The 26,524-nt window shown below is 43.3% G+C and overlaps 1 protein-coding gene across 8 annotated transcripts in view; it reads right to left on the bottom strand.

Annotated features, from left to right (window-relative positions):
• SNTG2 (syntrophin gamma 2) overlaps positions 1–26,524 on the bottom strand; it is a 400,470-nt gene that overhangs the window by 63,737 nt on the left and 310,209 nt on the right. The window contains exon 15 of one of the 8 annotated variants that reach the window (XM_063622866.1): positions 1,028–1,272. The exons of the other annotated variants lie outside the window; for them this stretch is intronic. Within the exon in view, the coding sequence (XP_063478936.1) occupies positions 1,036–1,272 (237 nt within the window). The 3' untranslated portion in view covers positions 1,028–1,035. Of the gene's footprint in view, positions 1–1,027; positions 1,273–26,524 lie in introns of those variants that run through there. 8 annotated transcript variants of the gene reach the window in all.

Below are 26,524 nucleotides of genomic sequence, written 5' to 3' on the forward strand. Positions count from 1 at the left end.
GGTGTGGTGGTGGGCATCTGTAATTCCAGCTACTCAGGAGGCTGAGACACGAGAATCTCTTGAGCCTGGGAGGCAGAGGTTGCAGTGAGCCGAGATCAAGCCACTGCACTCCAGCCTGGGTGACAGATGTAGACTCTGTCTCAAAAAATAAAACTAAAAATAAATAAATGAATGAAATTTATATAAAATACACTATGCTGACACGATGATAGATTGAAATCCCCTCTGCCCCTGCTCTAGGAGAAGCACCAGCCCAGTCTCCTGTCCGCCATCCCTTGCAGCTCTCTGCTCTTTATAACACATAGAGCTCTGGCAATGGGCCTCAGTTCCACACGTTTCTAGATTCATACAGACCAACACATGCCCTGCTCAAGCCCTGGTTGGGAGTTCTCACTACTCTGTTCCTTGCTGATACTCGGTATTTTCAAGCTTGTTAACTTCTGCCTGTCTAGTGTGAGATGGACTCTCCTAGGAGACTAACTCACACGGTCCAAACATGGAACGAGGCCAAGATCCCTGCCTTCTGGATCTTCTTTTCCATTCATGAATTTCATTCTCTGCTCTTATCCTGAGAGCTCCTGGGCCACTTTGCTATCACTTGATGCTTCCAGGGAGAGGCTGGATAACAACCTACAAGAGCCAGGAAGGTGCTGCGGAGATGCCGGGCTGGGCCGCTAGGAAGGAGCTGCGGAGGCACCGGGCTGGGCAGCCCCTATGTTGTGCAACTCCAAGATGTTATTAATGACAGGTGGACAGTGTCTCAAGTATAGCTCATGCAATAGACACAAGTCAGCAGCACACATTTAATGGAGATGTGCAAAGTACCAAATATCAGATGGCAAAGTAACTGGTTTACATTCTCCATTGAAAATAAATATTTACATGAACGTGTACTGCATGCACTGCACTTCAACCTGGATCCTCCACCTTCAGATGATGAGTATGGATTCTCCATGAAGACAGAAAAGCTCCTTCCCCTCACTTGCAGATACACAAGGTGGGAGGGAGCCTGAGGCTGGCAGTGGGGGCATTAGCTCAGGGATCCTCAGTGGGTGGAATGCAGGTTTCCAGTAGAACGGGGCAAGTTGAAACTTCTTCTACTACTTCCTTCAGGGAAGTATGGAGGAAAATAAAGGACATGCCCCTTAAACACCCCCAGGACATACAGCTGGTGCCCTGGACAGTGAAGTTATGCACCCGGAATCTCTGTGAGGCTGGATGTTCTGTTCTGCTTTCTTGAGAAAGTGTCAAATAATTTTCTGTGTCCTGTATCTAGAATTGAAGCAAAAAGGGCAAAAAATGGGCATTTCTACCTGTGCTGTACAAATACAATCTATTGTCAGCCCAGCAACTTCTTCTAAAGCAAGACTGTGGTTAATAAAAGAACTCTTCAAAGACGGTGATTTTCTTAGCAAAGGTGGTCTGTTCCTAAACAGCGTACTGGGGAGTCTTCCCTGTGCTGACCCGGAAGCAGGTTCCTACACAAAGGCAGAGCTGCTCGGGGACTGTCATTCCAGGGAGGAAAGTGGGAAAATGCAAACAGTGACTGATTCGTGAACACGGAGATGCCTTGAGGTCCCTGAGTGACCAGGAAAGGCCTGGCCAGTGTGGGCCAGGAGCCTAGGTCAACCTCTATCTCTGTGGGGGACTGATAAGACCCTGTATTTTTCAGTTTTACTAATACACAGGTAGAAGAGGCTTCTCTGGTTGTGAAATGTATGCCTGAGGGGCAGGTAGCGGCATGCTCACCAGCACAGAGGCTGCTGCTGGGGCAGGGGCGCCTTGGGAACATTCTGCAACCCTGTGCCCCTCACTTTGTCATCTGAAAAATGGGAATAACAGTCAAAATATGTATAAGTTTTATAAAAATCAAATGATTCATAAATATACAGTTATTTAACAGTGCCTAGTATGCAATAAGCACCCAGTTGGTCGGCAGCTGTGTTTGCCATCATTATTCTAACCAATTCCGGGATGAGTAGATCAGCATTAGCGCAGAAGTGGCCATGGTGCGAGGCAGAGGCTTACCAAGTGGAAGCGACCGATGGAGACATCTGCCTGACCCTTCCACCCCAATACAGGAGACTCAGCCTTCTACAGTGGCAACCATCGATGGAGACACCTGCCTGCCCCTCCCACCCAAACACAGGAGACTCAGTCCTCTATGGCTGTCATTCCTATGTCACTCGAAATTTCCTCAATCATTACATTTCTGGGCTACACTTTCTCTGTATTATTATAATAGATGCCTCTGGGAATAGGGTTAAAACTAAGAAACACTGAAGTTACTAAAATGGGCAACTTGCTGAAGCGGATACTTTGTATTAAAAAAGGTAGTCTCCCTATACAAGTCTCGCACCTGTTGGAAAAAATTATTCTGGGAAAAGAGTTCCATCAGAGTGAACGGGGAGAAGACAGGAGGCAGACCCGCAAGCCTGTCTCCATGCAGGCTCCTCACACTGAGGCATGAGACACAACATCTGCCCGGCATGCGGCCACTTCAGTCTCTGCATCTGAGAGTTCAAAACACTGAAACTCAGAGTTGCCACAGAGCTCATGGCCACACGAGAGTTCCTGCGGCACCACACTTGCATGAGAGAGAGACTCTGACGCTGCCCCCTGGGCCTCCCTGCTCAGTCATTCCCCAGGATCATCATCTCCCCAGCACTCCACCCGCACAGGGCAGAGCTGGATCTTTCACATTCAGTGTAGTGGGAGTGAACGAGACAGCCTGCATCAAATGCCTCATCCCAGATGGAGCCAGGTCAGAAGACGAGCCACACTGTCTACTACCTCGCCTCTGAGTGCCTGGGCTATAAACTGTAGAGTGTTATGTTAGCGAGTGGTTTTAAGATTCTGCAGGCTTCATTTCTTCCTCCAGACATTGTGTAATTTATAAAGCAAATGATGACACTCACTTCCCTCACATACCTGAGGACTTAGGTTTGTGTTTCTTAAGATGCTAAGATATATTGTTCAATAATCCCTACTAGAATTTCTCATCATATGTTAATATCCAATTCCTGAAATGACTGTTTACCATTGATAGAAAGTGCTCGTGTCCATGTGGTTTGGAAGACCACTGTCCTGCTTACGAGACGGATGACGAACCCCTTTACATGAAGAAGTAGCAGAGAGTGAGTTCCTTTCTGCATTTCTGATTGGAGATTTCTTTAATCTTAACCAGTTTCTACTTCCTAAATATAAATTGTATCATCTGTCCCTCTAAGGTAATCATTCTAGAAACTCATATACTTCCTCCTAAGAAAGCTAAATCTCTGTTTTTCAGATGAAGAACCTGTTTCTCTTATAAATTCATTCATTTCTCAAACATTTGAGCACATAAAATGTACCATGTTTAGAGAGACTAGATGAAATTCTCAAAGCTGCATTCCTTGAGCATGGGAGGGGCATGGCCAGAACCTGAGGGTTGGGGTCTGTCCCTAATGGGACCTGAAGGTTGGAGTCTGTCCCTAATGGGACCTGAGGGTTGGGGTCTGTCCCCAATGTCCCCACCCCACGCATGGGAGTTGTTCAGCATACCATTCCATCTCCTCCAAAAAGACAGGAGCCACTGAGGACTTCCGGGACAGCCGATCTGGAGAGGGTAAGATTGCAGGGGTATGCAGAGTGGTGGAGACAAAAGAGAGTTGGAGAAGAGAATGGTCAGCTAAGAGGCTATGGTGGTGACCAGCCTGAACACATGTGGCACCATCTGGCCTGGACCCCAGTGTTGGGCTGTTCAGGAACATCTTGAGTGTTCTTAGTCCACAGGCTTAGAGGACTGTTCTCGGCTCCAGTTTGGGATCATCCAAGTGGCACTATGACAGCAGGAAAGCAATCTTCCAAGCTGGGCCCTTTTAACTCCTAGTCAATGCACAAAAGGAAGCCTGCCAGAGGGTCACTTCTCCCCTGTAGATATCATACTTTATAAGGTTTGCTCCACATGCTTGGTGGCAAAACAAGCCTTAATAAATGTTAAAAGATTAAAATTGTATCAATTATCTTTTTTGATCTTATTGGAATGTAACTAGAAATCAACAGCAGAAGGAAAATGAAAATCAACAAATATGTGTAACTTAAACAACCCATTCTTACACAACCAGTGGGTCAAGGAAGAAATCATAAGGGAAGCTAGAAAATAACTTGAACAAATAAAAAACACAACACACCAGAATTCACAGAACACAGTAAAACTAGGGCCAAAAGGGAAACTTATAGCTAAAGATGCTTATATTAAAAAAAGAGAGATCTCAAATCAGCATCTTAACTTTAAACCTTAAGAAACTAGAAAAAAGAAAAACACACTAAACCCAAATCTAGAAGAAGGAAGGAAATAACAAAGATTAAAGCAGAATTTTTTAAAAAGAAAAAATAGAAAAACAATATAGAAAATCAATGGATGCAAAACTCGATTCTTCAAAAATGTTTTTTTAAAATGGCAACACTTTATCTGTATTGACCAAATAAAACATAGAAAGGATTCAAATAGCTAAAATCAGAAATCAGAGAGGGGACATTTCTACTGACTAAACAAAAGTAAAAAAAAAAATGTAAGAGAGTACTACAAACAATTTTACACTAACAAATTGAATAACTTGGATTCAATGAAAAAATTCCTATGACACACACAATTTATCAAAACTAAATCAAGAAGAAATAGAAAATGTGAACAAACTGTAGCTTGCAATGGGACTGAACCTATAATCAAAAACCTTAAAGCAAAGAAAAGCCGAGGACCAGATGGTTTTGCTGGTGAATTCTACCAAACATTTAAAGAAAAATGAACACCAATCCTTCTCAAACACTTCTAAAAACCTGAAGAGGAGGATATACTTTCCAAGTCATTCTATGAGGTCAATGTTACCTTGATACCAAACCTAGACAGGGACTCTACAGGAAAAGAAAACTGCAGACCAATATCCCTTATGAAGGTTGATGCAAAAATCTCAATAAAATACTAGTAAACAAATTTCAACAGCACATTAAAAGCATTGTACAATGTAACAAAGTAAGATTTATCCCTGGAATGAAAGGATGGTTTGACATAGAAAAATCAATCAATACAACACACCATGTGAACAAAAGGAAGGAAAAAGAAAAACTTATCATCTTAATAGATGCAAAAAAGTAACTGGCAAAATTCAACACCCTTTTATGATATAAAACACCCAACAAACTAGAAATTGGGTTAAATATCTCAACATCATAAAGGCCTTATATAAAAGCCCACATTAACATCATAGTCAATAGTGAAAGACTGAAAGCTTTTTCTTTTAAGATCAGGAACAAAGTAAGGATGCCTACTGCTGCCAATTCTATTCCACACAGTACTAGACATCCGAGCTACAGCAACTGTGAAGAAAAACAAACAAGTCAACCAAATAGGAAAGAAAAAACAAAATTATCATTGTTCACAAGCAACATTGTCTTACATATAGAAAACCCTAAATATAGAACAAAAAAAAGTCTGTTAGAATTAATACATGAATTGAGCAAATCCTGCACACAAAGTTGCAGGACACAAAATTAACACTCAAAAATCAGTTTTATTTCTATATGCTAACAATGAACAACCTGAAAAGGGTATTGAGAAAACAATCTCATTTACAATAGCATCAAAAAGAATAAAATATATGGAATTAACTAAGCCAAGGAAGCAAAAAGACTTGTACACTGCAAACTACAAAACATTGATGACAAAAATTAAAGAGCACACCACTGAAGAAAAGACATCTTGTGCTCATGGATTGTAAGACATAATGTTGTTCAGATGTCCATACTACTCAAAGCTGTCTACAAATTCAATGCAATCATTATCAAAATCCCAAAGACATTTTTACAGAAATAGAAAAATCCATCTTAAAATTTCTATGGAATGTCAAGGACCTTGAATAGCCAAAACAATCTTCAAAAAAAAAAAAAGTTGGAGATTTCACAGTCCCTGATTTCAAAACTTACTGCAAAGCTACATTAATCAAAACAACGTTGCACTGGCATAAAGAAAGACATAGATCAATGGAACAGAACAGAGAGTGATGAAAGAAACCCTCCCATAGGTGCTCAGATAATTCCTAACAAAGTTGTCAAGACCATTCAATGGAGAAAGGCCAGTCTTTTCAATAAATGGTGCTGGGAAAACTGGATATCCATTTGTAAAAATGAAGTGGAACCCTTATCTTACATCATATCCCAAAATTAAATCAAAATAGATCAAAACTCTAAATGTTAGAGCTAAAGTTGTAAAATTCTTATGATTTAAAAATAGGGGGAATACTGCATGACACTGGACTTGGCAATGATTTCTTGGACATGACACCAAAAACACAAGCAACCAAAAAAAATAGACAAATGGAATAATACCAAAATTAAAACTTTTGTGTATCAGAGGACACCACCAAAGAGTGGAAATCCAACCCAGAGAATGTGAAAGTTTGTAAATCATATATCTATTAAGGAGTTGATGTCTAGAATACGTAAGAACTCCTACAACTGAACCAGAAGAAAACAAGCAAACAACCCAATTAAAAGATGGGCAAAAGACTTGAGTAGACATTACACCAAGAAGATATATCAATGACCCATCAGCACGTGGAAAGATGCCAACATCACCAGTGATTAGGGAAACTAAAATCAAACCTCAGTGAGATGCCACCTCACACCCACTAGGATGGCTACTATAAAATACAAACAAGCAAATACAGCAGAAAATAACAAGTGATGATGAGGCTATGAAGAAATTAGAACCCTCGCATACTATTGCTAGGAATGTAAAATTTTGCAATGTTATGGAAAACAGTACAGTAACTCCTTATAATTTTAAAATTGAACTGCCACATGATCCAACAATCCCACTTCTGTGTATACACCCAAAATAACTGAAAGCAGAGACATTACAAGATGATTTGTACACCCATTGATATGGTTTGGCTCTGTCCACACCAGAATCTCATGTATTGCATTTCCCAGTGTTGGAGGTGGGGCCTGGTGGGTGACTGGATCAGGGGGGTGGTTTCTAATGGTTTAGCACCATCCTCCTAGTGCTGTCTTCTGAGAGAGTTCTCACGAGATCTGGTTGTTTAAAGATGTGCAGTACTTCTCATCTCGCGCGGTGGCTCACACCTGTAATCCCAGCACTTTGGGAGGCCAAGGTGGGTGGATTGCTTGAGGTCAGGAGCTCGAGACCAGTCTGGACAACATGGCAAAACCCCGTCTCTACTAAAAATACATAAATTAGCTGGGTGTGGTGGTGCATGTCTGTAATCCTAGCTACTCAGGAGGCTGAGGTGGAAGAATTGCTGGAACCTGGGAGGCAGAGGTTGCAGTAAGCCAAGATCATGCCACTGCACTCCAGATTGGGTGACAGAGTGAAAGTCCATCTCAAAACAAAAAAGGGTGTAGAACTTCTCCTTCACGCTCCCTCTCTGTCCCTCTCCACCATGTGAAGACAGCTTTCTTCCCTTTTACCTTCTGCCATGATTGTAAGTTTCCTGAGGTCTCCCCAACCATGCCTCCTGTACAGCCTGTGGAACTGTGAGTCAATTAAACCACTTTTCCTTATAAATAACCTGGCCTCAGGTAGTTCTTTATAGCAATGTGAGAACGGACTTATACACCATTTTTATAGCAAGATTATTCCCAACAGCCCAAAGGTAGAAACAACTTAAGTGTCCATCAGTGGATGAACGGATAACAAAAATGTTATATCCATACAATGGAATATTACTCACCTTTAAAGGAAGGAAATTCTGACATGCTACAACAGGGATGACCTTGAAAACATTATGCTAAGTTAAATAAGTCAGGCACAAACAGACTGACACTGCACGAGTCTGCTCATACGAAATATCTGCAGTCCTCAGATTCATAGGGACAGGAAGTGGAATAGTGGCTACCATGGGCTGGGGTTGGAGCATGGGGAGCTGGTGTTTAATGGCAATGGAGCTTTGGCTTTGCAAGATGACAGGGTTCTCGTGATGGTGGTGACAGCTGAACACCACTGTGAATGTCCTCAATGACTGTGCACTGTATACTTTAAAGTGTTATGTTTTATGTGATGTATATTTCACCACATTTTTAAAACAATGGTCCTACTCCAAACATGGCTACAGGTTTGAGTATGGCCTGTGCCTATTTTCTGTGCAAATAGGCACGAGTTCATGCAAAGCAAACACGGATGTCAGTGTTTGCTAAGTGCTGCCTACAGTGTACAAAGTGTGCCATGGGCTTCCAGAGTATGATCTGCCAAGTGATCGACACAGAGCAAGTGGCAGGAGTGAGAAGAGGGGAAGGCGCAGTCAGAGAAATTGTGGAGGAGAAACATGCGGGCAGTGAGTAGACTGAGCAGGCTCCTGCTGAGTGCACGCGGCACCCAGTGCCCCAGGAAAGATGAGAGAAGGGCGGCGGCAGAAGGAGACATTTTGAAGGTGAGAACAGGACCCCAGTCACCTGGGGATGTGGATCTGAGGTTGCAGAATGAGCTGCAGACAAGTAAAGATTGGCATCATCGCTAGTTTGGAATATCTAAAGGTGTGATATTGATTAGGATCTCTGAAGATAATGCTAGTGGCAGGAAGTAAAGATGCCAGAGGTGATGCCAACACTTGAGTTTCAAGCCAAGTAGAGATGATGGTAGGGAGCAGAGGACAGCCGTGAGAAAGTCAGAAAATGATCAAGATGATCGTGGAAAAGAGGCTAATGAAGGAGCAGTAATCAACAACATCAAAGGCCAAGGCTGAAAGGAATCAGGTGTAAGAGTAGACCAGAAGTCTGAAGTCAGATTTGCGTGGCTAGGGATGACCTGCAAATGCAGGGGCTGGGGGAGATGGAAGAGTAGGCAGGGGAAAGGCTACATGTGTGTGCATAGGTGTAAGTGTGTACACAAAAGTGGGTGTTGCATAAGCATGTGTGAATACATGCCTGCATGAATGTGCATGAGTGTGAATGTGTACACGTGTGTGAGGTGTGTCATGTTTACACACATTTTCATGGGTGTGCGTGTGTGGGCATACATATAAGTGCATATGCATAACTGTGAGTGTGCACAAAAATGTGTGTATCTTCATGTGTGTGCTGTGCCCATGTGCATGTATGCTTATGTATGTGTGTTCATGTGTGTGTATGTGCACACATGCATGCATGGGCCTGTGTGCACGTGAATGCATGTGTGTGTCATGTGTGCACATGTCCATGTATATGCCTGTGTGTGTGAATGCGTGGGTGTGGTGTGTTTGTAGCTTGTTGGTGAGCTTGGGAAGTGGACCATCTTGGAAGATAGCTGAGCACCATTAACTTAGTTAAATTTATGTTTTTGGTGATACAAATTTCTTCTTCAGACCTTCAGAGATTTACATGGTGTTTGCTGGATCTCAGACCTTGTACCTGATGAAAAGTAGCAGAAATGAGACAACCAGAAACACATTGCCCTATGTGAGCTGTGCTCTGAGTGGTCTAGATATGATGTCACATCTGTGAACAGAGATTTGTCTGTTTTGTTCACTGTGGTTCTCCAAGGCCTAGAACATAAGTGCCGCTCAAAAAACACTTGCCGAGTGAGTAAAAATAGCCAACTTGGATAGCATTTACCATGTGCCAGGCACCATCTTAAGCTGTATAAATACCAATCACTCATAAATATCAAAACAACTCTAGGGGATTAATTCTATTATCCTATTTTCTAGAGAAGAAAACTGAGGCAAAGGACTTTTTAAAAACTTGCCCAAGGTTCCAGGTGGTCAAGATGGAAGCTGGGCTCACCCCAGGTGCTCTGCCCCAGGTGCTCTGCCCCAGGTGCTCTACCCCAGGTGCTCTGCCCCAGGTGCTCTACCCCAGGTGCTCTGCCCCAGGTGTTCTGCCCCACGTGTTCTACCCCAGGTGCTCTACCCCAGGTGCTCCGCCCCAGGTGTTCCGCCCCAGGTGTTATGCCCCAGGTGCTCTACCCCAGGTGCTCTGCCCCAGGTGTTCTGCCCCAGGTGTTCTACCCCAGGTCCTCTACTCCAGGTGTTCTGCCCCAGGTGCTCTACCCCAGGTGTTCTGCCCCAGGTGCTCGGCCCCGGGTCCAGGCTGTCCATCACGATGCTGTGTGGAATGCGTGAGTGAGGTGGTCATTCTTGGGTCTTAAAGTCAACAGCTGGGAAGGCTTCTCCTTCCATTAATGCAGCCACAAAACCATGGATGGAAAAGGACGCATATTATTTTGATGTGGAAATGCCGCTTGGGCCCTTTCCATGACGGCAAACTCTTCAGCAATGGCCAGAGGGTGAAAACAACAGGTCACGCTGTCAGCGGGTGAAGTTGCTCCTGTGGCCCCAGCCCTCCGATGGGAATGGTGAGAGCTCGCTGTCTGGCGCATGCTATTCAGGGTTTCCTCATTCAGCGTCACCATCAGGAGCACGTTCCGCCATCACTCTGCCACCTGCACTGAGCACTCCGGGCCCCCCTGCTGCTATTCTCCACCCCTGCTCAACCAGATGCAGCACCAAGCAATGTGTGGGCCGGGGCTCATTTCTCGAATAAAGGGGCATGTTCACAGTTCAGCTTCCCCATGAACAAGACACATGGTGAACACGTTTAGAAACCGTCTGTCCAATCAGAGCAGCACAGAGGTGAGGTGAGAAGGAAAGGCTGCCAGACTCACCCAGCCTCCAACTTCACTCGAGGTTGGCTCAGACAAAGGAGCATCCGCTGCATCCACAGAGGCCCCGGTGCCTCCTGCTGGACTATTTCTATTTCCAATTATCAGATTTTCTCTAAAGAAATTAAATTGTTCAAAAGTTTTCATAATTTTTAAGCCTTTCCAACATTCCTTAAATATGGATAACAATCACTCATTGTTTAGACGGAAGGAAGGAATGAACAACAAGGGGCAGGTGACTCAGCTGTGACTCCTCGGCGGGAAAAGTACAGAGTGAGCAAAGATATTCTCCTCCCCAACCCAGAGTTCTTTCCAAACACGCCTGCCCTTCTGCGAGCTTCGTCTGTGAGCTGCGTGTCCACCTGGAGGACACACCTGCTCTCTCCAGCCCCCTCATTCTGAAAGAGTGAAGAGCCTGCCGAGGAAGTGCACAGGAGCACGTCTGCCTCCTTCAGTGAGCACGTCATGACAGCCACAGTGACACTCAGGTAACCTGTTGGCGAACGTTCTTCAGAGCAAGTGTGATGGTTAATGCTGAGTGTCAATTCGATTGGACTGAAGGATGCAAAGTGTTGATCCTGGGTGTGTCTGTGCAATTTGTTCACAGCAGAGACCAACACTGAGCCCTCAATATGGCACCATTCCTCGGGGTGATCAGCCAGCTCCCTGGTGGCAGGTTGATTATATTGGACCTCTTCCATCATGGAAAGGGCAGAGGTTTGTCCTCACTGGAATGTACACTTACTCTAAATATGGGTTTGCCTATCCTGCATGCAATGCTTCTGCCAAGACTACCATCCATGGACTCACTGAATGCCTTATCCACGGTCATGGTGTTCCACACAGCATTGCTCTGGCCAAGGCACTCACTTTATGGCTGAAACAGTGCGGCAGTGGCTCGTGCTCATGGAATTCACTGGTCTTACCATGTTCCCCATCATCCCGAAGCAGCTGGATTGACAGAATGGTGGAATGGCCTTTTGAAGTCACAATGCCAACTAGGTGACAATACTTTGCAGGGAAGGGGCAAAGTTCTCCAGAAGACCATGTATGCTCTGAATCAGCATTCGATATATGGTACTGTTTTTCCCATAGCCAGGATTCACGGGTCCAAGAATCAAGGGGTGGAAGAGGAAGTGGCACCACTCACCATCACCCCTAGTGATCCCCTAGCAAAACTTCTGTTTCCAGTTCCCTCGACATTGTGTTCTGCCGTCCCAGACGTCTTAGTTCCAGAAGGAGGAACGCTGCCACCAGGAAACACAAGGACAATTCCATTAAACTGGAAGTTAAGATTGCCACCTGGACACTTTGGGCTCCTCCTACCTTTAAGTCAACAGGCTAAGAAGGGAGTTACAGTGTTGGCTGGGGCGACTGACCTGGACTATCAAGATGAAATCAGTCTACTACTCCACAACAGAAGTAAGGAAGAGTATGCACGGAATACAGGAGCTCCATTCGGGCATTTCTTAGTATTACCATGCCCTGTGATTAAGGTCAATGGGAAACTACAACAGCCCAATCCAGGCCAGGACTACAAATGGTCCAGACCCTTCAGGAATGAAGGTTTGGGTCTCTCCAACAGGAAAAAAAAACACGACCTGCTGAGGTGCTTGCTGAAGGCAAAAGGAGTACAGAATGGGTATTAGAAGAAGGAAGTCATTAATGCCAGCTACGACCATGGGACCAGCTGCAGAAATGGGGATTGCAATTGTCATGAGCATTTCCTCCTTCTTTTGTTAAAAACATACTTGTGCATGTGTACACTTGTACTAAGAAAATATCTTCATTTTATTTCTTTTTTCCTTTATTATGTGACATTAGATTTATTGCCTTCATGTCAGCACTTAAGTATTGTTAACTTTGTGTGATAGTATTTGGGTTGGGGATTGGTGTGTTTCCAGTCATACCAAGGAGAGTTGTATTATGTTAGGTGTAATTATGACATGATTGTCTTTATTTGAAGATTATGTATAATCTCAGGAGATGTGTATGGGTTCAAGTTGACAAGGGGTGGACTTATGGTGGTTAATACTGAGTGTCAACTTGATTGGATTGAAGGATGCAAAATATTGATCCTGAATGTTTCTATGAGGGTGTTGGTAAAGGAGATTAACATTTGAGTCAGTGGGCTGGGAAAGGCAGACACACCCTTAATCTGGGTGGGCACCATCTAATCAGCTGCCAGCAAATACAAAGCAGGCAGAAAAACGTGGAAAGTCTAGACTGGCCCAGCCTTCTAGCCTACATCTTTCTCCTGTGCTGGATGCTTCCTGCCCTCGAACATCGGACTTCATGCTCTTCAGCTTTGGGACTCGGACTGGCTTCCTAGCTCCTTAGCTTGCAGATGGCCTGCTGTGGGATCTCGTGATCGTGTGAGTTAATAATACTTAATAAACTCCCATATATGCATATATATCATATTTATATATTTATATTTATATAGAGAGTTGTAAAACTAATATGAGATATATATATATATATCTCCCATTAATTGTGTCCCTGTAGAGAACCCTAATACAGTAAGTATATGGTTTCCTACAACCTGACACACAGCCAATGTGCAATAAATGTTTGAGTTTATGATTAATAAGCAAAACTGAATATTGTAATTACAAACACAAATGTCTGTTTTAGAAATATAATATGGTTCCAGTATTTAGAATTGGTGATTTAGTTGACATCAGCTTTAACTTTCTATTTGTTTTGTATAAACATATGTTTAAGTGAAATTTTAAAAGATAAGGCCAATTTAATCTTGCCTTACTCAGAGAAAACATGACATCCTTTAGGGCCCCATAAGCAAACTAAAAAAACTATTGGTTTGGAGTCTACATCAAAGGGAAATAGATGGTGAGAAATATATTTTCTTTTTAGGTGGTTTTGTAAGTTTTTCGAGGGGTGCCTGACTGTGATACGTGGGAGATTCTGGGGTTCCAAAGAAAAACAAGACAGAATCTCCCTGCCGTCACCAAGCTCGCATCCCAGAAAAATGTTGGGCTTATGGTTCTCACACATTTCCAGGTTCGATTGGCTGCCGCCTTCCTATCAGCACCCGTCAGAATCCGAACAGCTAAAAGTTGGACAGAGGGGGAACGTTACAATGTGAACAATTAATAAAAGCTAATTTGGCCATGCTCTTCCCAGGATGGGGGTATTAATTGAAGGATTATATTAGCCCTGAAATAAATGATGGAGCAGAAATAGAAACATTACCACCAGCGCTCTTAGTTCCAATCTAATTAAATTAAGCCATAATGGCTTTTGGAGAAATAAATTGTCAGCTGCAGCCCGCTCCCTACTCCAGCATCTTTCCGGGGGAGAGTCACAGGAGCTCACAGGCACCAAGAGCAACACTCAGTATCATTCTTCACAACGGCAGGTCGGCGGCTCACTGCAGGGGCTTTCAAATATCTACCGTGAGGTACTCAGTTTAAAGTTGTCAAACAAAATTCCCAGCCACAGCGCAGCACCAATGTTCTAGCCCTGTTTCTCTCAGGAGCTCTATTTTATATTCGGGTAAGTAAAGAAGACAGCGGGCTCTTTAACTGTTTATTCCCCAGATAGTTATCCATGCCCAAGACTTGCTTTAATTCAGGAAACGCTGCCTCCACAGTTGCTGAGCTCCTGCAGGAGCAGGATATGAATGACCGGGCATACCTGCTGTGTGATGGTCCTGAGGACATCCCATGCGAGAGGGAGGTCCACAGAGAACTGTGGAAGATGCAGAGAAGCCAGGGCCACACACAGGCTGTGGTGAGGAGAGGGCATCCAGGCTGGGGTGCAGGGTGTGGGACAGAAAGCCCCAGAGACAGACAGTGTGAACGGTGTCCTGGGCACAGTCGGTCCTCAGACAAGCCTGGCAGGTCAGGGAAGGAGGGGGCTGTGGGCCCTGTCCAGGCAGCTCTGGATACCCTGTAGGTGCACAGCAGCTCCGTTGACTAATTTGTAACTGGGCAGTGGACAAGAGACACCTTATAGCCAAGGGACTGTCAGTGCCGATAAGCACAAGCGCCACGGGGCTGAGAAGCCTCCATGTTGGCCAAAGGGAGGCAAAGGGATGGACACCCCGGTCCCAAGCAGCCGGATTGGCAGGGGTCTGGGTGTGCACAGGCCCAGCAGGGGTCAGGCCAGGAAGATTGGCGAGCGGTGAGTTTGGAGGGTGACCACCAGCCTGGTGCAGGGATGCCGCTGAGGAGTTAGGGTGTGGGCGGCAGCAGTGAGCAGGAGGCCACAGACCACCTGCCTTTCCCGGAAGGAGCAGGCCACGGTGGCTTTGTCCATGGCTGCAGCCTGGCTCTGCGAGCCCTGGAGAAGGAATTTTCCTTCTAGGTGTGGGCGGCGCATGGAAGACTGAAAATCCAGAGACTGGGATCCTCTGAGCTTAGCTACTGACCTTCCGTGGCCACTTCTGTCTTGATATCTGTATTTTGTGCCTTTTGGCTATTTTTAATCTTAATTTAGAAAACAGATGTGCAGGTTCTTTGTAGCAAATGGCATCTGTGTGAGCAAAGGGAGCTCATCTGGCTTTCACAGGCCGACCTGTTGGGACCATCAGGAAATGCCGGCGCTCTACTTATCATATCAGTCATGAAAGAAAGTCACGAGACAGGGACTGAAGCCGGCCTTGGAGAGCGCCCAGCTCACTGACGTGGGGGCGGGGGCAGTTCCCGGAGAGACGCGCTGCGCGGGGGAGGCAGCGTTATTATGAGTGATGCTTGGCGGGACCTTGCAGATACAGCCTCTGGATTCCCGTTTGGTAGAATTTCGGGGATTATAATTAAAAAGCATCCAGCACAGATGCCATTCAGCCCAGCCTGAAGCTGGGCCTTCTAAATGTTGGGTGCATTTCTGACTTCCAAAGCATGCAGTAGCGTTTCTTTGATCAACAATGTTTTCAGCTGAAAGAGTTTAGGTAAGTTTATGAATAATAAATGCAAAACAAATTCCAAAAGGAAGAAATTAACTTCATCTAAAGGGCTCACGAGACAATGGTAGATATAGTATTTATATCGTGCTACTAGTATGGAATGAAAATGGGCTTTTATATTCGGAGTAACTCGGCGGTGCACATAAACTACTCCCCTACAAGTGCAATTCACTTCGCTGTAGAAGAGAATCCCACACTCACTCCAGGTGTCTGGACAAAGAGCCATGGGAAGGACATTACTGCAGTCATACCAAAGCCAGTAAGTAAGGTGGGCACACGTTTAAAATCACATCCATATGATATTAATATTTATTACGGTTTTGATAATGCAAAACTGACAGCTCCAGGCAGGCTATAAGGCTGGATGTTTATATGCAAGCCAGATTTTCAGAGTCAGGAGATTTTCCTACAGAAACAATGCCAGAAGTGGTAGCAAGGTCACAAGGCTCGGCCGTGAGCCCATCCACCTCTTCCCGGGCTTGAGGAGACACAGACGGGGGTGCAGTGGCTGATGCTGCCCACCTCCCTCCACAGATGTGTGGGGAGCTTGTGCTGGGTGGGGCCAGAGTCCGCTTCCACAAATGTTCAGGCAGGGCGAGGGCCCCGGGTCTGTGAACTAAATCCCCATTTCCAGTGCTGTCTCCTGAGGTGCAATTTGCTTTTTACTAAATGCAGAGGCTTGAGTGACAGGGAACATACCTTCACCTTCATCACAGCCATGGCTGGCAGCAAAGCAAGTGCCAGGTTAACAGGTACTGTGGGGACGTGTTCTGCTGTCCTGGACACGTGTCCTGCAATGTACACTGTGATAATGGATGCATGCGCGTGCACACACACACCACATACACACACACCACACAACACACCACATAAACACACACCACACACCACATACACCATAAACACCAAATACACAAGCACACACACACCACATACACACACACACCACACCACATAAACACACACACACCACACCACACACCACGTACACACACAACCACATACCACATAACACACACAGTTACCCAGCCTCCAAGACAGGAGAGTGAGTGTTGGTTTTATCCACTCATGAATTCACAATTTCAAGACCCTTTGGCATTTATCACACTCAACCCTAAGACACCTGACCCTGCGACAAGCACAACTGAATAAAAAACTACTTGGAATAAAATGGGCACCGATGTTAAAGGTAAGGACCAGCAGGCCTTTCCCATGAGTCTGAATAGCTATCTACGTGTCCACGTGCACAGCAGCAGGATATAACTTCATTTGTGAATATCTGAGTTTGAATATGCAAACTAGTAATTATCAAATTTGACAAACTTTATATAAAGTTTCTATAATTACACAATACACTTATTAAAAGCAAAGCACTAGCAGTAGAATAATAGGCATCAGTTAGATACTTTCAGAAAGTTTGTAAATGAATGCATTGAATAACTTTAATATGAGGTCACTTGTGAATTTATTGTAATTCGTAATTTGCTTCAGTGGCTAAGAATGCACTACAGAGAGGATTTAAGTGAATGAATAACAATTTTAAGGAAAAGCTGAATTTTAACATAAATTTGGATGAGGCTCCAAAATGGTGAGGAGTCCTAGGAGCCTCTGACCTTGGTGCTTCCCCTGAGAGGAGCTGGAAAAGCTCAAGAGGAATCAAGTGGGTCCTACCAAGGCCAGTCCCTTCCCAGGCCATTTGTGCAATTGTTGTGTATTTAAGGAAAATGAAACATTTAAAAGTCATCAACAGAAGCCACACGATTACATTGGTGGTTTTAACTTAAAGCTGGTTGCCAAACCAGCTCTGAAAGTGATGAGGTAAATTAGAACTGCGATAAGGTTCGTGTACATAATGAAGATAATCTAAAACTTAATTGTGTGATTAAACTGGAGGTTCTGGTAACAAATAATTATCTTTTAATGACCCCATAAATCTATTCTAATCTAATGTTATTCAATATTTCACCTGACTTTCTCTTAGGTTCTCTTGATTTTTTCAGGAGAAACAAAAATACATTTGTAGTATTATTCTATATCATATTTCAAAACTCATTAACAATAGTGGTTTTTTAAATAATTCAAGAAAGATTTTTTTGAAAATTTATCTAGAAAATTAATTTAAGCATGTAAGAAAATTATGTTTTGCATATTTCCATGTGAAGTGCTTTATAAACATCAACTAATTTTTATAATATCATGCAAAGATATAGTAATCATGTTAGAAATAAGTATACCAATTCTTAGGAAGGTTCAGTGACTTATTTAAAACTATCTTCCCAGCCACTTATGAATTTTAAAAAGGCAGCTTGTGCATCTGTCTCTCTCATATACAATGTATCTAGCTATGGTGCTCAGAAAAGATTTTGCTTCACAGCTGGATGTTATCTGCAATGCCCAGAAATAGCGGTCCTGGAGTCCTGAGAGGGCCACCCTGGGCTAGGTGGATGCCTGACTGACCGCTGGAGAAAAGCACCTACTCCAGCCACCTTCCCATCTGAAAACATCGCAAAAAGCATGCAGCACATCAGAGATGCGGTGCAGATACAGCAAATGAAAGAAAACTTTTCTGGTTACAAAAAAACAGCACAAACCACATGAAAGATGATATAAGCAAAAGGCTTCAGAACGACCAAAACAGCCCACACACAAAACCTTAATTCCTGTACGGGAGGGAGGTTACATTCCGAGACCCTTAGGGAACGGCTGAAAGCATGGAGGTAAGGAACCCTATCTGTGCTCTATACGATGTTTCTTCCTACATACATGCATACCTGCGATAAAGTTTAACTTGTGAATTAGGTGCAGGAAGAGATTAGTAATAGAAACGAATAATAAAACAATTATCACTGTATACCAGCATCACTGCTCTTGCACTTCAGTAGCCCTTATGTGACATGACTACATCCGATAAGAGTGACTTGAATACAAGCACTGCAACACTGTAAGAGTCGATCTGATCGCAGAGATGGCAGCTAAGTGACTAATGGGTGGTGTGCAGCCTGGATGCACTGACAGAGGGGTGATTTGTGCACTGACAGAGGGGTGATTCGCGCAATGACAGGGATGATTTGCGCAATGACAGGGGTGATTCGGGCACTGACGGGGTGACTCACGCGCTGACAGAGGGGTGAGTCACGCACTGACGGGGTGATCTGCTCACTGACAGAGGGGTGATTCGCGCGCTGACAGAGGTGATTCGCACACTGATGGCTGATTCGCATGCTGACAGGGGTGATTCGCGCACTGACAGAGGGGTGATTTGCACGCTGACAGAGGGGTGATTCGCGCGCTGACAGAGGGGTGATTCGCGCACTGACAGGGGTGATTCGTATCCTGAGGGGATGCAGCAGGGTGGCACGAGATTCATCACAGTACTCAGAATGATGTGCAATTTAAAACTTAGGAATTATTCATTTATGGAATTTTTCATTTAATATCTTTGGACACGTTTGACCACGGGCAACTGAAACCTCAGAAAGCAAAACAGAATTGAAGGGAGACTACTGTATGTCACACTGACATAAACAGGCTTTACATCTTCACTTGGGTTTTCTTTGCTCTTTGTTCTGACAAAAGAGAAAGAGCATTGGTATTTCTTTTCTTGGCTACCACTGCACTACAAATGGCCATGAAATCTGGAGAGAGGCCTACTACAGGAAGCAGCAAGAAAAACAGAATTGAGGCTTGTAGGACGAGTAAGGAATCTAAAATTTATTTAAATAAAAGAACTTAGCAGATGGTCAGGTAGCTTACCTCACTAGCACCTCCTGTCCTCCATAAACAATAGCACGGTGCGGTAACTGACATGGTCAGGTAATAACATACCTCACTAGCACCTGATGCCCTCCATAAACAGCAACCTGGTATGGTAACTGACATGGTCAGGTAACAACATACCTCACTAGCACCTCCTGCCCTCCATAAACAATATGTTGCATTAACTGACATGGCCAGTTACTTGATTGAGTTGCCCCAAAATGAGGTTACTTGCATACTGTGATTAAGCAGGTGAAGTGCATGTTATATTGTGAAACTGTTTCACCAAAAAGTAGTTCCAGATTTGCTTGGAACTGAAAGAGATGTCCCAGTTATATGAAAATTTTGCTGATTAACTGATGACATTTGATAAATGAAATAATCACCATTTTAGTAATGTGGTGAAGTTAATACTTGCCACGAAGTGTCAGAGAGAATGTTACTCATTGGAAAACCAGAAAAGCATTATCTTCCCCTCCTTTCCAGTGGGGATGGAAACCCCACTGACATGGAGGCCCCGGAGTGGGGGCCCACACTTCCGGCGGGATCTCCGTGGAGCTTGTCGGTGAGGCTGTGCCCCTGCTGCCCTCTGAGGAGCAGCCGAGCTGTCTTCCCTCCTCCCCTGCATAGCCCTACATGAAAACCTCCTGCAGGTGCCCAGCTTGCACGTCACCAGCTGCCTCTTCCCTGGCATCATGTGGAAAACCCTGACTCCCTGCTATGGTTCGGATGTGGTTTATCCCAACCAAAATTCATGTTGAAATTCACAGGCTGACTTTGGAGATATCATAGGTTTGGTTCTAGACTACTGCAATAAAGCAAATGTCACAATAAAGCAAAAAGTCTTACTAATTTTTTAGTTTCTGGGTGCATATAAAAATTGGGCTTACACTATATTGTAATCTATGAAGTGTGCAAAGCATTATGTCTAAGAAGCAATATACACACCTTAATTTAAACATACTTTATTGTTAAAATAACCTAGTGGTCATCTGAGCCTTCAGTGAGTCTTCCTCTTTTAGCAGAGGGAGGACCTTGCCTGGATGTTGATGGCTGCTGACTGATGTGGATGGTGGTTGCTAAAGGTTGGAGTGGCTGTGGCAGTTTCTTAAAATAAGACAACAATGTAGTTTGCCTCACGATTTACTCTTCTTTTCATGAAAGGTTTCTCTGTAGCATGTGAGGCTGTTTGATAGAATTTTATCCGTGGTAGAACTTCTTTCAAAATTGAAGCTAATTCTCTCAAACTCTGCTGCTACTTTATCAGCTAAGTTTACGGAATATTCTAAATGTTTTGTTATCATTTCAGCAATATTAGTATAATCTTTACCAGGAGTAGATTCCATCCCAAGAAACCACTTTCTTTGCTTATCCATAAGAATAACTCCTCATCTGTTCTAAGTTTATCCTGAGATTGCAGCAAGTCAGTCATCTTCAGCTTTCACTTTTATTTTTGTTCTCTTGCTATTCCTATCAATTTGCAGTGACTTCCTCCACTGAAGTCTTGAATCCCTCAAAGTCATCCATGAGGTTTGGGATCAGCTTCTTCCAAACTCCTGCTAATATTGATACTCTGACATCCTCCCATGAGTCACAAATGTTTCTAATGAAATCTAGGGTGTTGTATCCTTTCCAGGTTTTCAATTGACCTGCTCAACAGAGGGTTCACTATCTATAGTAGCTATAACCTTATGAGATGTATTTCTTAAATAATAAAACTCGAAAGTCAAAATTACTCCTTGACTTGTGACCTGTAGAGTGGACGTTGTGTTATCAGGCATGAAAACAACATTGATCTTGGACATCTCCACAAGAGCTCTTGAGTGACCAATTGCATTGTCAATGAGTTGTAATATTTTGAAAGGAATCTTTTTTTCTGAGCAGTAGGTCTCAACAGTGGGCTTAAAATATTTACTAAACCATGCTGTTAACAGATGTGATGTCATCCAGGCTTTGTGGTTTTATTTACAGAGCACAGGCAGAGTAGATTTAGCATCATTCTTTAGGGCCCTAGGCTTTTTGGAATGGTAAATGAACCTTCGCTTCAACTTAAAGTCTCCATATACATTGGACCCTAATAAGAGAGTCAGCCTGTCCTTTGGTGCTTTGAGGTCAGGCAATGACGTTTGTCTAGCTCTGAAAGTCCTAGATGGCATCTTCTTCCAATAGAATGCTGTTTCATCTACATGGAAAATCTATTGTTTGGTGTAGCTTCCTTTATCAGCGTTGTTAGCTGGATCTTCTGGAGAACTTGCTGCAGCTTCTTGATCAGCACTTGCTGCTTCACTTTGCACTTCAGTGTTTTGGAGACAGATTGTTCCCTTAAACTTCATGAACCCACCTCTTCTAGCTTCCAATTTTTCTTCTGCAGCTTCCTCCCTTCTCTAAGCCTTCATAGAATTGAAGAGAGCTAGGGCCTTATTCTGGATTAGGCTTTGGCTTAAAGGAGTATTGTGGCTGGTTTGTTCTTGTTCAGCACGTTGATCTTGTTCAGAACTTTCTTCATAGCAGCAGTATGGCTGTTTTGCTTTCTTATTATTCATGAGTTCACCGGAGTAGCACTTTTAATTTCCTTCAAGAGCTTTTCCTTTACATTCACAATTTGGCTATTTGGCACAAGAAGGTTTTGACCTGTCCTGGCTTTTGACATGTGTTCCTCACAAAGCTTAATCATTTCTAGCTTTTGATTTAAAGTGAGAGACATGTGACTCTTCCTTTCACCTGAATACTTCAAGGCCATTCCAGGGTTGTTAACTGGCCTAATTTCAATACTGTTATGTCTCATGGAATGAGGAGGCCCAAGGAGAGGAAGAGAGATGAGAAAACGACTGATCAGTGGAGCAATCAGAACACACTTAGCAGTGACTGATTAAGTTTATCGTGTTATATGAGCAACATTGGTGGTGCCTGAAACCAATTACAACAGTAACAACAAAAACTGATCACATATCACAGTGACAGATATAGTAATAATGAAAACACTGGAAATACTGCAAGAATTCCCACAATGTGACAGAGACATGGAGACATGACAGAGCACATACTGCTGGAAAAATGGCAGTGATAGATTTGCTTACTGCAGGGTTTCCTTAAATCTTCAATCAAAAATAAATAATAAAAAGAGTATCTTCAGAGCTTAACAAAGCAAAGCACAATAAAACAAGCTGAGTCTGTAGTTGCTGAGGTAAGGACGTTGGGAGGTGGAGTCTTTAAGAGGTGGGGACTAATGCAGGGCATTTGGGTCATGATGGCTCTGCCCTGGTGGGTGGCTTGCTGCCATTCTCTAGGTAGTGAGAGAGTTCTCCCTCTCTGGAGACTGGATGAGATTTTTCAGGAATGAATTCGTTTTTACAAGGATAGGCTGTCGTAAAGCCAGGACACACTTCATATTTGGCCCCTTTGCACATGTTGGCTTCCTCTTTGATCTACTGCATGTTAGGAGTCAGCAGGAAAGCTCTGGTCAGAAGCCAGTGTCATGCCTTTGAACTTCCCAGCCTGCAGAACTATGAGCTAAATAAGCCCTTTTTCCTTTATAAATTACCTAGCCTCAGCTATTCTGTTACAGCAACACTAAATAAACTAAGACTCTCTCACTGAGCCTTTGTGCAGGGGCCCACCAGCCAGGTGGATTCCCCTTCCATCTACCTTGGCACACACTACCACACAGTGACAAATGTGAATGTGCAATGGTCATGCTCCTACGACAAAATCTAGGCAGAATTATCCTGATTGAGGGTAGAATGGTGACTTCTTAGAACAAAACCCATGGCAGAATCACCCTCATTGAGGGCAGAATGGTGAGTTCTTAGAACAAAATCCAGGGCAGAATCATCCTGATCGAGGGTGGAAGGGTAAGTTCTTAGATGTGACACCAAAAACACAATCCATAAAAGAAAAACTCAATGAAGTGGACCTCATTAAAATTAAACTATTGCTCTGGCAATTAGACAGAATGTACTCTCGTTGCTTGGAGAGGGTTCCACATCATTGCATATGCCAATAGTTCATTCTGTTGATGAATTCCACTCCTTTATATAGAAACACACACATTTTTGATTGACTCCTATGTCAGTGACCATTTGCGTTGTTTTTAGTTATTGTTGTTTACAAATGAAGCTGTTATGAGCATTTTTGCATACACCAGGGTAATGAGAAACTTTCTGGATCTTATGGTCAATTTGTCTTTACTTTTAAGACATTGTCAAGCTGGGTGTGCAATTTTCCACAGCCACCAACAGTGAATGAAAGTTCCAGTTCCTTCAACAACACTTGGCATCATAAGTCTTTTAAAATTTACTCATTCTAATATGTGTGCTGTGAGATTTCACTGTTTTAATTTGCACTTCCCCACATGCTAATGATTTGGAGCATATTTTAACATACCTATTTCCCATCTAGAAATCTTTTTTGAAGTGTTTATTCAAGCCTTTTCCCAAATTTCTTATTGTTTTTCTAATCATTGAGCTTTGAGATCTTTTTATGCATTATAGATAGAAGTCCTTTATCAGTTATATGCCTTGCAAATATTTTCTCCCAGTTTTCATATATTCTCTTCATTATATCAGCAGTGTTTTTCAAATAATAGATGCTTTTAATTTCAAGTCTAAATTACCAATTTTCTTTCATGGTTTGTGCTTCTGGTTTTGTATCTGAGAAATATTTGCATAACCAGAGGTCACAAAGACTTTACCCTGTTTATTCTTCTAGAAGTTTTATAGTTTTGCACTTATATTTAGTTCTATATTCATTTTGAGTTTATACTTATATATATAACATTTATGTATATAATGAGTCAAAGTTCTTTTTTTCGTATATGGGCATCCAATTATCCCAGCATAATTTGTTCAGAAGGCTTTCCCTTCTCCACTGAATTGCCTTTGCACATCTTCCATAAACAGAAGCTCTTTTTGACTGTGCTTGTCTTGATGGTACGGTAGGAGTGGTAAAGGCATTAATGAATCACAAAGCCACCTTGATTTGCTTAAAATTCTGTTGCACATGATACCAAGCAACTACTAATGCCAGAATATTAACCAGTGTGTGAACAAGAATAGTCTCTGGAGAGTCTTTATAAACAAAAAGGAGAAATTATCAGAAAAATTTCTGAAACTCGGAAACAGGCAGAAGAGACTGGTGTTCTGTGAGAGCAGCTCAGACCAGAGAGCAAACCTAAGTCCAGAAATGGAGCAGGAGGGAAAGACGGGCCCATTAGGGAGAATGCTCCTACCAAGGGAGCTGTCTGGAAGGAGGACAGCTTGGTTTGCCTCAGTGAGGTCCCATTCCCCGAGGCAGGCAGGCAGGGGTGTCCTTTCTACACCTGCTCCCTGGGATATCCCTTCTACACCTGTCCCCTGGGGTGTCCTCTCTAAACCTGTTTCCTGGGATGTCCTTTCTGCACCTGCTCCTGGGATGTCCTTTCTAATAGAATACTTTTTTTTTTTTTTAACCAGTACCAGTCTGTGGCCTGTCAGGAACTGGGCCTCACAGCAGGAGCTGGATTAGTGAGCATTACCACCTGACCTCTGCCTCCTGTCAGATGAGCAGAAGTATTAGAGTCTCAAAGGAGTGGGAACCGTATTGTGAACTGCACCTGTGAGGGATCTTGGTGGCACACTCCTTATAACAACCTAATGCCTAAGGATCTTTCACTGTCTCCCATCCCCCTAGATGGGACTGTCTAGTTGCAGGAACACAAAGTCAGGGACCTCACCTGCATTATGGTGGGTTGTATAATTATTTCATTATAGATTGCAATGTAATAATAATAGAAATAAAGTGCACAATAAATGTAATGTGCTTGAATCATCCCCAAACCATCCCCCTGACCCTGTCCGTGGGAAAACTGTCATTCACAAAACCAGCCCCTGGTACCATAAAGGTTGGGACCATTGCTGACTTCATTTCCAGTCCCCAGGGTGGGTGCTGGTTCGCAGAAGCCAATCATCCAATGGCGTTCCCTTGACGAGAAGCCAATCATCCAATGGCATTCCCTTGATGAGAAGCCAATCAGCCAACTGTGTTCCCTTGACGAGAAGCCAATCAGCCAACGGCATTCCCTTGATGAGAGGCCAATCAGCCAATGGCGTTCCCTAGATGAGTACTTTGGTCTGATGGGCTCATGACCTAGGCTGGCACAGCCAGGCTGAAGGGGACATCCTCAGTGGGTTATGGAGGCCATTTTCTGCCTCCCCTGAACACCGACATGAATGCTTGTTGCTTCTGCAGGCATCTTATGACCAGGAGGGGAGCCACACCGAGGCACAATCTAGACCTCAAAGCTCAGCAAGGTGGAGTATGGAAACCTTGTCATGGGAAATAATAGCAACATTCGGTATTGTTTATGGTTGGGTGAGTCAAAAACTTTCTCTTACTTGTAGCCAAAGGCATCCTATCTGATAGATATTTTATACTTTGTGTTTTTGTGTTGCTATTAGGAAAGATATACATTTTTAATTTTAAATTCTAACAGGACATAGCTGGTATAAACAAAAATTTAGATAAATTGACATGAAAATGTACAAAAGTCTTGTAAATTGCAGAACAACATGCATATGTGATGACTTTTCAATAAAAAGGAAAAAATATACTTGAATATGTGTAAAAACAGTTTGAAGATTATATAACATAATATTGGCATTTGTACCTCAGCTTGGGAGGCAGGGATGGAGAGGTTGGAACACGGAAGGGCTGTTATTCTCTTACACATGTGTGTGACACTGAATTCTGGGTAACTTGGAACAGTATTTGTAATGTAGATATTATTTAAGAGACTAATAATGTTGATAAGGCGGTTAAGGACATGCACGAAGCTACTACCCTGATGATGGAGAACCTTTCTGTAAAATGTACTGACCTCACATAGGTGCATTCAGAAACGACTGTGAAGAAGTGTCATGAGTTTAGATGCAGAGCTTGTGAAGGGTGCAGGGCTTTCCTTTCAGAAATCCTTTTAGAGAAGGAATGAACACGCTAATCAATGCTGGAAAAGTGTTACAATTAGTAAAGAAAAATCAACGCTATCAACACTATACACATGTAATTCTTCTGGAGATTTAAAATTGTGAGTCGAGTTGGAATACGATCAAAGTCAGGAAATAGTAGAAAAAACTAGCAAAACAAGCAAAATGGAGATAGAAGGTGGAGAAAAGAAATCCAGCAGTGCTATTGAATCAAGAACACATTTACGGAGAGTTTGAAATACGCCA

Source organism: Symphalangus syndactylus, chromosome 18 (assembly GCF_028878055.3).
Source record: "Symphalangus syndactylus isolate Jambi chromosome 18, NHGRI_mSymSyn1-v2.1_pri, whole genome shotgun sequence".
Lineage (NCBI taxonomy): Eukaryota > Metazoa > Chordata > Mammalia > Primates > Hylobatidae > Symphalangus > Symphalangus syndactylus.